Source organism: Equus przewalskii, chromosome 21 (genome assembly GCF_037783145.1).
Source record: "Equus przewalskii isolate Varuska chromosome 21, EquPr2, whole genome shotgun sequence".
Lineage (NCBI taxonomy): Eukaryota > Metazoa > Chordata > Mammalia > Perissodactyla > Equidae > Equus > Equus przewalskii.
The window spans coordinates 27,906,074-27,921,535 of record NC_091851.1 but is presented as its reverse complement, the minus strand read 5'-3'; the positions used below and the strand labels follow the sequence as shown (position 1 = coordinate 27,921,535).

General features: G+C 40.0%; 1 protein-coding gene across 6 annotated transcripts in view; it reads right to left on the bottom strand.

The window, feature by feature from the left end:
* Positions 1-15,462, bottom strand: part of CTNNBL1 (catenin beta like 1) — a 155,847-nt gene that overhangs the window by 123,940 nt on the left and 16,445 nt on the right. For all 6 annotated transcript variants that reach the window (XM_070588367.1, XM_070588369.1, XM_070588368.1 and 3 more), the window contains exon 2: positions 1,395-1,586. In XM_070588367.1, the coding sequence (XP_070444468.1) occupies positions 1,395-1,586 (192 nt within the window). The remainder of the gene's footprint in view (positions 1-1,394; positions 1,587-15,462) is intronic.

Below are 15,462 nucleotides of genomic sequence, written 5' to 3'. Positions count from 1 at the left end.
TTTCCAAAGTGTCACCATCTTTTAGGAACAGACCCCCAAATTAGCACTGGTACAAATCCTAATGAGGAGAGACTTATTGTCATAACACAGTAAAGACATTTTTGGAATGTGAATCAATTTTTTTTCTTCTCAGATTCATGCTCCAACTTCATTTTTTAAATCCAAACTTCGCATGTCTTTGAGGGAAGCAAAAAGCAGCTGGCTTTTAAGAATCTATTTCCATATTTCACATTGAACAAAATGCCACAGAGAAATAACATACAAGTTAACACTTAAGGATTTAAAAAGACAAAAAGGTAAGGTCATTTTATTTTTAATCACTGATATTTTACTTCTACTCTTTTCAGCTTCATTCATTTATTCATTCAATAAATATTTATTAAGGGCCTACCAAGAGCCAGGCATTGCTCTGCGTGCTAGAGATACAGCTGTGAACAAAACAGAGCCAGACCCTGTTTTCACAGGAGGTTGGGGAGAGGAAAAGGAATGAGCAGAATAAAGAAACAAGCATTTCAGATCATGATAAGTGCTGTGATGACAATATACAGAATAAGTGATAAGAGGGTGAGAAAATGACTTACAGGGCTACCTCAGAGATAGGAAAGACTTTTCTGAGGAGGAGACATCTGAACTGAGACCTGAATGAGAAGAAACCAGCCATGAAAGCATTACAGGATGAAGAACATTCTAGCAGATGGCACAGAAGTAAAAATATCCAGAGGCAGGAAGGAGTGCAAAGGCCCTAAGACATCTTAAGGAACAGCAAACAGAAAGACACTTAAGGATTTCTTTCCCTAAACTGTGTTTTACGTCACCTAAACACCTAATCCCTGAGCTCCCCCTTGAACTTCTCTACCTCTGTTGCTTTGCTGGGCCTTACTCTACTCTTCTGTAAAGTAGGAATTGGGAGTGCAGTAGACCCTTGGAAGTTACATATGTAATATTCTCTGTTCGAACTACAAATGCATTGCCATTTCAACTGCCTGAAAAGCCCTTCTTCCACTTGTTTGATAAAATTCTACTCCTCTTTCAGACTACTGAATATATGCAAAGATGGGAGGGCTTTCTCTGTGTCCTCAGTACGGTCCAGGAAGCCGCCCTGACCCTCCTCAGTCACTATCAATAGCCCCACAGTCCAGTGCTTGGGCCTCAATTATAACACATAATTCAGAATAATTGTCAAACTCTATCAGTAATGTTCTTTACACTTTCCAAAACGCTTTCCCAACTCCATTATCCCACTTAACCTTCACATCAACACTGTGAAGTAAGTATCCTTAACCCCATTTTACAGATTCTGCTGGGAAGTCAGAGAAATTTGGCCCAAAATTACACTCTACAGATACTATGGCAGGGCCAGCCAACTTAGCTCCCAACCAATCTCTACACCTTACCTCCTCCTCTTCCTCCTCACCCTCTCTGTCAATAATCTGAAGAAGCCTTTTTTTGTCATCATCTGCTTCTTCTACCACAGCAGTCATTTCCTCTTCCCGATAGCGGCCACGTTCTCGAGTACCAGCTTGTTTCCGACGCATTTTCAGCTCTTCCTCTTCATCATCCCGGGGACGTTTCGTGCCCCTGTTGGGCTGAGAAAGAGAAAAAAACAAACACAGGATTTTAGAGCTGGAAAAGATGTAGAAGGGCACACATAGCAAATATTCTAAAAGCTTTCAGGAATTCCCCAACTGGAAAGCGCCATACAATTTCTCCCACAAAATGGAGTGAAGTTCTAAGTGGTTATGTTTCAGACCTTTAATGATTCTATAAAAATATGATTAAAGTCACCTCTAAGGTAGTTGGCTTTTTTTTACAGAATTTTTTCAACATGCAACGTTTTATCACTTCACAAAACCTCCTGTGTATACAGAAATCACAGGGAACAAAGCCACTTTGAGATGGGGACATTGGGTTAGGTGGAAGTTACTAGTTAGGATACAAGCCCCAACACCAATCCCTTAGCATGTGGTTTTAATTCATGTCTAAGAAAGATTACAGTCACTCACAAGTAGTTCAAACGGAGACTATTACATATGTAACTTCCAAGGATCTACTGCACTCCCAATTCCTACTTTACAGAAGAGCAGAGTAAGGCCCAGAGGTCAAATAACCAGCAGCAGCACTGAAAACAGAATGAGCACTTCCTGACTCCTAGTCCAGGGCTCTTTCCACCATACTGTCAGGACCTCATTGTGCCTCTGACACTGCAAGGTCCCAGAACTTATTCATCCTATAACTGGAAGTTTGTACCAAAAGGTTGCAAACATTAGTGAAATAACTCTCAACTATAACAGCAATAAACAAATATATGAAATTATATAAGGTAATCCACATGATTATGTCTTCCCCATCACAAAACATCTGTGTTAGGCTCTTCAATGAGCTTTTCTTTATCTGTTATAACAACTGCACACACCAACAGTGTGGTAGGTGCGACATGGTATGTTACTACTAAACAGAAGAAAATGTCACATTCACCGCCAGCCGGCTAAGTTGTTTGGTGATAACAGACAGGTTTCTATTATACTAATTTCTATTTCTACTATCTCACCTTGCGACTTATACCCCACACTGTTACTGAACTCCACTATCCCAGTGGTGCAAAGTCATTCCTTTCTCAACTCATGTACCCTGCTGGTTCCACATACCAGGTGCTTCAGTAAGTCTAAGCATGTGACACTGCTTAGAAAACTCACATCAGACAATTTGGTTTCTAGGGTACCACCTGCTATTTTTCACTGTGTTCCTAGCCACCCTGGGATAGATTATAATTTCATATGATCACACTCTATTTCCATAAACAAGAAAATTACAAAAACCTATTGTAATCATTACTGGTCTATATCTAAAAAAATAAAAGAAATCAACATGCCAGTAAGCACGGACTACAAGAAAAAGGAGGTATGGTTTTCATGTGAGAAGGGGAAGGAAAGGTAGCTGGATCCTGAAGGAGGGCAGGCTTCAAACTATAAATCCGCAGCTCCCCAGCAGGTAAGGAACTTCAGCCCCCGGGAGCACTAATTCTTTCGGGCTCATCAAACAAGCCCTGCTGTGATTCTGATTAGCGTGAGCTTACTACCCAGGCGAGCCAAAGCACGAGGAGCCAAAGCACGAGCGAGCGCCACAGTTCTCCATGGAAAGGAGACTTCTGGATTGTTTCTCTCTGAGGGCAGAGAGAAAAAGCAGTGGACCACAATTACAAGGAGAAAGCTAAACAGTACCTCAGTTAAGAAACGCAAGATAGAAGAACACCGGCAATGTCTCTCTTAAACGCATCTTCCAATCCACTTCTTTAAAATGAACACTTCAGAGGTCGGGGAGGAGACTCATTTTTACCTCTAACAATTTCCATTGAAATAGCAATTTCCTTCTGCAGAACTTAAAGCTCTTCATCTTCACCCCGTCTCTGGAGCAGAAAGGTGGTTAACAGCGCTATTTTCCAAGTAGGGAGACAGGATGCCCGAGATCCTTTAATGACCTCTTACAAAGACAACCTGGTGCCTTCTAAAAGCTGCACCTGACCTCTGGGAAGTTTGCTAATCTACCAGGATTCCAGAATCCTAAGAGGACAGATCTGAGGGACTTCAGGCAAGAATATATACCCATAAATATAAGTCATACAAGACTTTGGCAAAGTTAAAATAATATTTGTTAAACCACTCCTTCAACAAATAATTTATTAAACAATACCAAGGCTTGAGGAGTCCTCCAGTAATCAGCTGGCCTAGCAGCAGTCCCAGGTTTCCATTAGGATGATGTCTCTAAATGAGGATGTAGGAATGGAAAGGGCCAGTATGGAGTCTCCAGACAGGAATAGCTTTGTTAATCTTTACGAACGGTCTAAATACAACATCTCTAAAAGAGCAACCTCTAGGTTCACCAGCTGTTTCTCCAACTCTCTTCCCCCTGACACAGGGTATCCAGCTTTAGTCCCCTCATGACAACTCTGTGGCAGAGCATAGCAGAACCCATTAAGATGCTCTGACATGGCTCCTTCTCCAACAACAGCTCCCACCTCCCTCTCCAACAGATGGGTAAGCCGTTCAAAAGCACTGATATACTTTACTGCAGCATTTTTCTCTCCCAAGGCAAAATTTTAAGAACTTCTTTTCTTTCATTTCTTCTCAACCCTCAATTGTCTCTTTTTCAGATCCTAACACTCCAAATAGAGATGTTTCTACTCATTTCCGAAATCTGACCACTCCAAATAACAGTGAGGATTCATTTACTTAACAAATATTTATTAAGTACCAGTTACGTATAAGACATTGGTGCTAGGGACAGGGGACATAAGTGTGAATAAGACAAAGACTACTTTGCTACCAATGGGCTTAACAGTCTAGGACAAAACTGTCCAATCAAAATATTAATGCAACCCATAGACATAATTTTAAATTTTTTAGTAGTCACATTTTAAAAAGTAAAAAGAAACAGGTGAAATTAATTTTAAGAATATATTTCATTTAATCCAATATATCCAAAATAGCATCATTTCAACATGTAATCAATATAAAAAATTACTAATACGATATTTTACATTCTTTTTTTTCCACACTAAGTCTTTGTAATTTAGTACAGGTATTTTGCACTTATGATGTCTCTCAACACAGACCTAGCTCCATTTCACATGCCCAACAGCCATATGAAGCTAGTGGCTACTATACTGGACAGCACAGGTCCAGGGGATTTTCATCTGAGGGTTCCTGTTCCTTGATAAAGGCAAAATGGAATTGTCTTTCCAGCAACACTGAACGAAATATGGACTCATAAAGCTGAAGTCCTGTTAGTGAAAGGTCCCCAATAAAAACTGTGAAGTTAACAACACCCTGACCCAGAAATTAACTTCAAGATTATATTTACCAATATTCACCACTGCGAGAGTGATTGGTTATACAAAACAAAGCAAGCATATGTAACTGGGGAAGAAGCTTGGAGCTGTCAAACTGATTTCGGTACAGAAGAGCCAAAGAGCTCTGGATCCAGAAAAAGAATAACTCTCACAGCCTACAGAGAGGCCAACAGCTCAGGCGCAAACTCTCCTTGTGTCTTACACCACCAATCCCAAGAGGATTAAGCCATTCTTACCCGTCATCTTTGGAGATTAATTTGTTGTAGTATCTGAAAAGTGCTTGGAATCCCTCAAGATGAAGGAATGACAAAAGAAACTGTTCTTAATAAAGTCATTTCTCTGCTTCTGCTGCCCACAGGACTAGAGAAAAAATGATTAACTCTTAACTTCTGATGTACCAGAAGATCAGCCTTTAAAGATTTTTACAATCTTCCACATTTCCTGCCTTACTCCCAATAGGTGATGAGCAGTATAAATGCTCACTCGGCATTTGCCACCATCTAAGCACACAGCTGGTTGCCTTTCTAGGATACAGAAAAGATTCCCACTTACTCAAAGTTTATAGTAAGCTTCACAATTATATAAATAAGGTGCTTTTACTTTCCAAAACTCTTGAAGCTTATTGTGTGTGAAGGCACGCGTATGTGTGAAATTATATATATATAATTGGATGGATACATATATCTCCATCCCCCTGGAAACAGAAATCAAGACATCTCCACGAAAGCTTTGAAAGAGTTAAAAAATTAAATAAGCAATCTGCCTAGGATACTCCCTGCGTACCCAGACAATATCCAACCTAAGCTTTAGGTTTCATTTTCCCTCTCTCCCTCTCTTCTTTTTTTTTTTTAATTAAAAAGCAGTGAGAAGCTGTAGCTATAATGAGGGGCTGTGGGAACATGCAGTTATATTGGGCTCAAAGTAATGTACCATAGGAAGAGGCTACATCACCAGAACGAATCCTAAATTAAAACTCCACTATGAAACCAACTCCATTTCCTCTGAGCATGCAATCTATATTAACGTATTTATGGTCTGTCTCGACCTCAATTAGACTTGGGGGTGGGGAGGAAGAAAGGGGACTTCTATAATAAGCAATAATGGGATCATTATGATAAATTATGAAAACACACAGTGCAATTATTAGTGTGAAGAGCACATCTGTACCAGGATATAACAGTGTAGATATGTATTGTGGGGCGAATGCCTAAATATAGCTCAATATTCCAAGTTACTTGGCTAAGAAAGGGAATAATTTTCATAAAATGTACTTTCATGCCAATGGAAGAAAAAATATGTTCAATTCTATTAAGCAAATGGAAAAAGTCAAAGGAAATCTGCTATAACCTTCTAATAAACCAGGAATTCTTCATCCAGCACCAAGAAGCTCAGATAACTTCAGAAAAGGGTCTTCCAAATGAGGGCAGGAAGTGCTGTTTCCTAAATATAAAACAATGGCGAACACAAAGAAATTTGAGCTGAAAGAGAGAATCTAGTTTACCCCTCTCTCTGTAGAAATAGGGAAATCTGAGCCCAGGGGTTTAAGCAACTTGTCTGTGGTGGGCAACAAACACAAGGCCTCCAACTCTCAATACAGCGCTCTTCCTTCTTCACCATACACCCTAGTGGTTCCTAACCTGTTTGCAACGGGGATAGCATACATGGAAGATGAGTTTTGGGGTCAGATTTTCCTAAATTCAAATCCTGGTCCCTCTACTTAGCAGCCCTGGAAAATAAGTTACCCTCTCTACTCGTGAGTTTTCTTAATCTATAGACTGGGAACAATAACTACTTTCACAGAGACATTTATACATGTATGTACATATACACATATACATATATGCACATAAAAGCCAATGTTTCTAAAGTGTTGAGGACAGTTTGGCCCGTATAAGACAACACATGTTGCTTTCCACCTCTCTTTGACATACCTGATTCAAAATCAAAGAACCTCAAAGTTGGAAAAGGTTTTTTTTTTTGGCGTTTTTTTTTTTAAGATTGAATAAGGGGCCGGCCCCATGGCTGAGTGGTTAAGTTCACGTGCCAGGCTTCGGCTGCCCAGGGTTTCACCAGTTTGGATCCTGGGCACGGACATGGCACCACTCATCAGGCAACACTGAGGTGGTGTCCCACATAGCACAACCAGAGGCACTCACAACTAGAATCTACAACTATGTACTGGGGGGCTTTGGGGAGAAGAATTGAAAAAAAAAGGAATAAGGAAGATCTCTTTGGGGCTGGCCTCATGGCTCTGTGGTTAAGCTCCCGTGCTCCGCTTCGGCAGCCCTGGGTTCCACCAGTTTGGATGCTGGGCGCGGACATGGCACTGCTCGTCAAGCCATGCTGAGGCAGCGTCCACATGCCACAACTAGAAGGACCCACAACTAAAATACACAACTATGTATGGGGGGCTTTGGGGAGAAAAAGGAAAAATTAAAAAATTAAAAAATAAAAAGACTGGCACCTGAGCTAACATCTATTGCCAACTTTTCTTTTCTTCTTCTTCTTCTCCCTGAAGCCCCCCAGTACAGAGTTGTGTATTCTAGTTGCAGGTCTTTCTAGTTCTGCTATGTGGGACGCTGCCTCAGCATGGCCTGACCCGTGGTGCTAGGTCCACACCCAGGATCCAAACCAGCAAAACCCCAGGCCGCCGAAGCAGAGAGTGGGAACTTAATCACTCAGCCACAGGGCCAGCCCCTGGACAGGTTTTAAAATGAGGATCCCTTTTTCTTCTGGTGAGGAAAACTGGCCCTGAGCTAACATCTGTGCCAATCTTCCTCTATTTTGTACGTGGGATGCCACCACAGCATGGCTTGATAAGTGGTGTGTAGGTCTGCACTGGGGATCAAACCTGTGAACCTCAGGCCCTGGGAGCGGAGCACACAAACTAAACCACTACACCACCGGGCCAGCCCCAAGGATCCCTTTTTTAATGTCAAAATGTTTGACAGACCCCACTCCCAGCTGCACTTTTTAGTATCCAATGATTGAGAAAACACACAATGACAAACAAATACATTGCTCTCTACTTGGTAATATTTTTCACTGAATTTGTGTTTTTAACTCCCATATTTTAAGATATAGAGATGGATTTTGAGAGAGATTTTGATTGAGATTCATTCTACAGAAAATGCTTGTGTATACCTGAACCCACAACCTTTTGCAATAATTCTGAGGCACTAGAGATAGTCCAGACTTTAGGAACCTTTGATCTAATCTAGTCATCTGAGGTTTGAATACTCTTTAAAATATCTCTGCTAGGCCTTGGCTGGGGTTTTCCTAACATTTCCAGTGACCAGAAACTTACCTCCTCCCCTAAATTGTGGCCCCTCCATCTTTGGATCACTTACAGAGTTTATTAAGTTGAGAAGAAACCTTTCAACTTACACTTTTCTCCCCTGGTCCCTAATCTTTCTCCTTAAATGATATAAAACAGGTTTAGTCTCACTCTCACATTCAAAAAAAAAAAATCTTTACATTATTTCAAGACAATAACCCTATTTCTTTTTCAGAATTAAACACTTTCAATATGGGGGAGGGGTGCATGCAACAGAGGGGGAAAAGGGAGGTATACATATTACTGAATTCCTTCCTACCATTATTTTGGGATTTCATGATTTTAAACCTTTCTGATATCTCTTAAGATAATTAGACATATGGAATGTCACAAACTCAAGCTTGAAGACGGATTTGAAATGCTCAGAAATCATCTGCTGTTAACCTTACCTGATTACATTTTGTCAGAATAAAAGGGAGTTTTCAAACACTCATTTTTACCAGATGGCAGTGAGTGGTCTGACCCAGAAGTTACAGATGAGCTGCAGAAATGAGTTTTCCCTTGCCTTTGCTGGCTGCACATTCACTGGTGACATTTTACAACGAGGACTTCTGGCTCAATCAATATTTGCAGGCATGAAGCCTGCCAAAGTTAACATCAGGGCTCCCTTGCAAGTTTGCTTAAGGCACCAGCACTGAAAAAGCTCACAATCTCTAATGCTTCAACTACCATCAGCCACAGTTCATAACTAGGGATCAAAGTCGTCAGAGACAGAAAATTCTACCCACCTCAAAGAGTTCTTGTGATGACTGAAACACTTACAAAGGGGCCCTATGTAAACTATAAAGTTTATACCAATGTAAGGGAGTATCATGGTATTTTTAAGAAACATCTGAGGGAAAATTCCACATATTCATATATAATTATATATTATGCCTTTGTAAGACCCAAGGTTTAAAAAAAAAAATAAATCAATGAATCATGGCAATTACTACCTCTTTTTCTGGAAGGAAAACAGGCACCAAAAAAGCCTCAAAATCTCAAAGAAAAGTTATTGCAAATATAAAGCAGAACCCTCATTTATTTAACTCCCAATAAAAAAAATTTATAGGTACTGAGACCAGGGTAATTACTGAAGAATGTGGGTTTTATCAATGTCCACAATAAGAGGACAAAAAAAATCAATGTATCAAAAATTAAAATCACCAGCAGTCTCACTTATGGTCTGTAATTTGATTGGCTGACAAATAACATGGATGTGATTTATGATTTAAATCACTAGTTATGAAGACTCCACTTAATCAATTTTTCCTACCAAAAAAATTCTTACTCCTTGTTAAAGTCTGAATACATATTCATCTCATCTCCAAAGGGTGTGTAGAGTTCTTTTTCAGAAGTACCAACTATACTTTAGCGTCCATGATTTACCTTGACATCTTCTCTGATTAACTCTGCAGCTGCATCAGAAAGGTGAATGTTGATTCGGTTTCTTTATTTATCAAGGCTAACAGAAGTAGATACTTGTAAAACCACTGGAAGGTAAACTACCTCCATTTTAGAAGACTTATTATGAACGTTTTGTCAGCTCCACCAGAACCATTATCATTCATTCATTCACTCAGGAAGAGTTTACAGAGCTAATAGAACCTGAATGTCACTCTACTAGGTGCTAGAGGGAATATCAGACATCAATCCAACAAGAGTAACAACAGAATTGCACTGATCTAAAAGAAGTAACATAGTACAATGCAAAGCGCAGCAGACTAATATTAGAAAAATCTGGATTCTGGTCAATCACTTAAGAGTCACATGACCTTAGATAGGTCATCGGACTTACCAGCACTGCATTTATAAAAATGCTCTGTCCTGGCTCTGCTACCTCAGAGGACTGTCTTTAGTAAATCTTTAGTAAGATAAGGGAGAGTAAGATCAAATAAGATGAAGATAGAGCACTTTGAAAAGAAACCAGGGCCTAGGATTCAATTCCTCTTAATGATTGCTAACTGCAAAGTCCTATGTATACACAACAGACTTTTAGAATTATCTAAAATCAGCTTTTGACAAGGGGTATAATCACAATTATGCTCACAAAAGAAAAAATACTGAGCAGTCCATAAGCGTATAAAAAGGGACTCAACCTCAATAGAAATCAGGGAAATGCACATAAAAACAAGGAGACTGTCATCAGACTGGCAAAAATGAAAAAATAAAAATCTGGCAATACCATGTGTTGGTGAGGATGTGGAGAAACAGAAATTGTTAAAATCTGCTGATAGGGACATAAATGAGTAGAGCTAACTGGTGATGCCTAATAACACTGAAGATGCATATATTCTACAGCTATCCCAGCAGTTCGACTCCTAGGTATATACACATTAGAGAAATTTTCGGACATATGCACAAGGAGATATTTAAAGAATGTTCACTGGAGCATATCTGTAATTTAAAAAAAGGGAAATCTTAATGATCAATGGATGCATACATAAGTAGTAACAGTAAAAAAAAGAATGCATGAGAATCACCAAATTCAGGATAATGACTGCTTCTAAGAAGGGCAATAAAGAAATTGCATTAAGGAGTGGAACGGAACAGAATTAGGGAAGGGTACACAGGAGACTTCAACTGTATTTATAATACTTTATTTCTTAAAAAAAGAAAAATTTGAAGTAAATTCCACAAAATGGTATGGTTGTGCACACACTTATGGGAAAAAAGGAGGGGACCACTAGAAACTAGTAGAGAATCATGCAGAACAAGTCATGCCCAACTGGTTGTAGTCCCTTGATATTGTTACTGCTGATTAAGGTTAAGGGTTTACCAAATATAAAGGGTACCTTTATCTCAATAAGATCTTTCACAAAGTTATCCAAGAGGGCAGGTGGAGAAATGTGGGTGAACGGTAGTACGGATAGCTAGATACATAACTGGTTGAACCAAAAGAGTATGAGTAGAGCCCTTTGTTTAATTCAAAATAGGAAATATATCAAGTCCCTGCCAGGGGAAATGTGACTTGAAAACAATTCATTCAGAAAAGAGCTGACAGTTTTAGTAAATCTCAAATTCAATGAATCAACAGGATGAACAACTTTAATTTCTTTTAAAGCTAATGCATATTAAGGATGCACTATTGGAAGCATAACATCCAATTCAGCTACAGTCCCATAGCACTGAGTTAGCCACAACACTTTAAAAAAGATATTACAATTCAGATAATGCATGAGCAGGATAGTACAGGGTCTGGAAACCTTGCTACAGGAAAAACCAGTAAGGAATCAGAAGACTTGGGAAGGGACCCAGAAGTCACCTTCAGTTATTTAAATGATAACCTTGAATGGGATAAATACATACAGTGCTACCATGAATGACAGATCATGTTCCTCTCCTCCTTGATTCCAGCTAGAGAAATCCTACTCAGCCTTAAGCCCCAGCTCAAAGGTCACCTTCTCTAAAGGTCTTCCAAATACTCTAGTAAGACCTCTGAGCTTCCTCAGCAGTGTGTCATACCTCTATCAGGACACAACACATGCATTAATAAATCTCCACCTCCTCTACCAAATCGTAAGCTAGGGCCTCACGGGGAGGAACTCTGAGATCTAACCCTTGCTCCTAACACCTTAGCCCAGCTCATGGCAGGCACTTAATCCATGCTGCTAAATCAACGAGAGACATGAGGAGAGGACAGCTAAACCAATGAAGTACCTAGCAATCATAGTCTACTATTAGCAAATGTATACAATGTATACACATTCTCAGAATTCTGTGGGTCATTAGGGTGACTGCAGCCAGGCAGAACCCATCTGTTCTGCACCTACATACTTGATCATTTTATGCCACCCTGGGCTAAATTTCATATACTGCTTAGTAAATTTTCTAACAGTGGCCCCAAGAGATAGTCAGAGGGTAAGAATAGTAAAACTCAGATTCAGACAAAGAGTGTCAGTACAACCTCATAATTTACACACAAATTCCTAAGACTCAAGGAAGTGACAAGACTTAGGCCTTGAGCCATAGAACCGGGTCTGAAACCTAACTCTCACTTTTGCAGGAGCAGGATATACAACCTCAGACTCCTTGCCTTAGTCACAGCCTCAGAAACTATCATCTCAAAGGCATATGTGCATCACCTCTCACTTCTGCCATCACCTTTCAAGCAACATTAAAATCCCTTCTGCTCCTTTTCTGCCCATGCCTTTAGCCAGGAAAGCTCTTTTCTGTAGCTGCTTCTTGCCCATTTGGAAGTTCACTACCAGAAGAGCTTAGGGTCATCTGTCTATATGGAGATTTCAGTAAGAACTCCCTCTCCCACATCATTTGGGGAACCACACTGAGCCCAAGGGCATCTACCATTAACACCAGTCCACTATGAATCTTTAAACATTAAATAACAAATTATTATGGCAAAGCTATTTTAAACTATTTGTAGTTTTAAACGAAGGCTCAGATGCCAGAAATTCACTTTACTTAGGGTGACACAAAGGTTAGATACTTTCTAAGTGTATGTCACAGAGGTTGGGGGGAGTGGAGGGTGCATCCAGCAACCAGCAGACCCACACAGCAGTTTTGCAAGTTACACAGCACACCTGTTATATGTAACTATGCTGAGAGAAGTCTCCAGCCAGTGGAATATTGCCTCTAACAATGGCCTATGTCATTAAGACTAAAGTGGGGCAAGGACATCTTTAATTACTTTTTCTATTAGTTGCTTCTGAGGTCATCACCAAGACTCAAGACTGCATTCCTCTTTCGAACAGCACCAGTGGTTGGAGGGAAAAGGTGTATACTAGCAGGAGGAGAGATAGGAAAGAAAAAAGGGAAGATGTTTTGAGGAAATGAGAAGGTGAGAATAAATGACCTGGGACTCAATGAGTGAGAACCAGATCCTAAGTGAGAAATGAATCATTTTATTCACTTACAAAAACTATGTCTTTCACAGTTGCTCATTAATTCCTAAGGGTTCTGACATGGTTTTGATTTCAGAAGCCTAGGACATTAGCTATTACCATTATTTCTTTTAAAGCTTAAAACTTATCCACGTAAGTCTGTTACACAATGGCTGCCACATTTATTTCAAGGTAGACAGAACTCACATGAAACTTTACCCTGAGTATCTTGTTAAAAAGAATATTTTTCAACATTATGGGTAATACTTTAGAGTCTGAAAACGTAGCATGATTATTTAATACACTTCCCAGCACTTGAGCACCGATTTACCTCTCTCTCAGCTTGAGTGAAGTATCTGGTGTTATGGCCTCAATACATGCCTGCTGATAAGTCCATCAAAAACAATGAAAAGAGATGGTTTCATGTCTGCTTTTGTCTAAGATGCACTTTATTTTCCTCAACTCAAAGGTTTTACTATTTCCAGAAGCTCTACAAACTACCAAAGTTAGCAAAATACCTCCATTCCCAATAATGACAAGGATGGTGAATAAGTTATTCTTAGAGTCAGCAATATTTCCTCCACCTAGAAAACAGAGAGAATCCTAACCACCTGGCTACATGCAGTATAATCAAAAGGAATCCTCTGGTAGCCTGGGTGAACACCTCTTGCCCACCTACAAATTTCCTCTACAAGCTCTATGACCACCACCACAACTCTCTCTCAGAGAGGCTAAAAAATTGACTTTAGGGGCGGCCCAGCAGCGTAGCGGTTAAGTTCACGCGCTCCGCTTCAGTGGCCCCAGGTTCACCGGTTCGGATCCCAAGCGTGGACCTATGTGCTGCTCATCAAGCCATGCTGTGGCAGGCGTCCCACATATAAAATAGAGGAAGATGGGCATGGATGTTAGCTCAAGGCCAATCTTCCTCAGCAGAAAGAGGAGGATTGGTGGCAGATGTTAGCTCAGGGCCAATCTTCCTCAAAAAAAAAAACTGACTTTAAATTGATTTGAAACTAGTAACTGCTCACTTCAAGAATATTTTAGGATACTCAGTTTCCTAGCAATAGCATCTAGTAGACCAGATAAGCAAAACACATACCTTGTTGGGCAGGAAGAAACTCTACCAAGAGTTAAGATAATTAAGTAAGTGTCTCATCCAGAAAAATAAATAAATAATAGAATAAAATAATTGTTTTGAAACTTCCCCTTTTAAAGTTTTCTTTGAAGCGTGGCAGGCCTATGGTATCAAAAAAACCTAAGAATTGACTACCGTAGAAAAAGGCATCTTAAAACAATGCAAAGACAACTGTTTTTTGCATGATGCAAAGACATTATTACATGTTATGATAGGTTTACTTTCTGAGAAAGGAAAGTAAAGTGATTTTTCATAAGCAAGTTTCCTCTGTGGGTGAATCTCCAGTCAGTTACAACCAACTTAGAGAGAGCCATCAAGGCAAACTACCCATTAGCTGTCAATTTAGAATGACTCCAGAAAGCTAGCCCCAGAGCTCCACTGATATCTTTTCAACAACCTCTTAATCTTCTTTATAACACCTGTGTTAAAGCAGCCTTACATCAATCCTACTCACTTGTCTCAGACTGAAATTACTTAGAAACTTGAGAATCTGGTACACATACCAAAAAAACAGCGATACACTGCCTGAAAAACCCTGTACAAAAAAAAGGGAATCAGCGACCTCTTTTAAACAAAGCTGCATAAGTAAGCCAGGAAGGGCCTGAATAGGCAAAGTCAGATATAAATCTCACAAAGAGCTTCTAGGAGGCACTGAGGTCAGAGAATCGCAGGGTTTAAAGAAACCATAAAGAATTCCTCCTACAGCTTCCTCACTAAGTGATTATCCAAACTGTATAATAATTACCATTAACTGTGCGCTTATTATGTACCAGGAACTTAACATTTCATTATCTTTTTAATCCTCGCACAACCCTGCTAGGTAGGTAATACCATTCCCTGTTTCTTCAAGTGAGGAAACGAAGGCTCAGGCGGCTTGCTTAGCAAGTTGCCTAAGGTCAAAGAGCTAGAAAATAGTGGAGAGGGGATTCAAACACTGCCCGTCAATCTAAGCCTACAGCACTCGCTCTTTCCACTACATCGTACTACCACCATGTGACTGGGAAATAAATCACCCTGCCCTAACTGGTTTCTATGCTTACTACAGACCTGTTTCCTGAGGCTACTTAAACTTACGTCAACTTTCAGCAGCTCTACTACTTTCCATTTTAGAAACCCATGTGTGTGCCAGGCCTGTACAAAACATAAAGCACCTAAGAAACTGATACTAAACTAGTCCCATTAATAGGGGATCGTGAGGCAGTGAGAAGAGAATGGACCTTAGGAGTCAGACACCTAAGTTTGTTGTTACTAGTGTGTGATCTTGGGCAAAGCACCACTGTCTCAGCCTTCATTTCATCCCTGGAAAAAGCCCTCACAGCGAGGT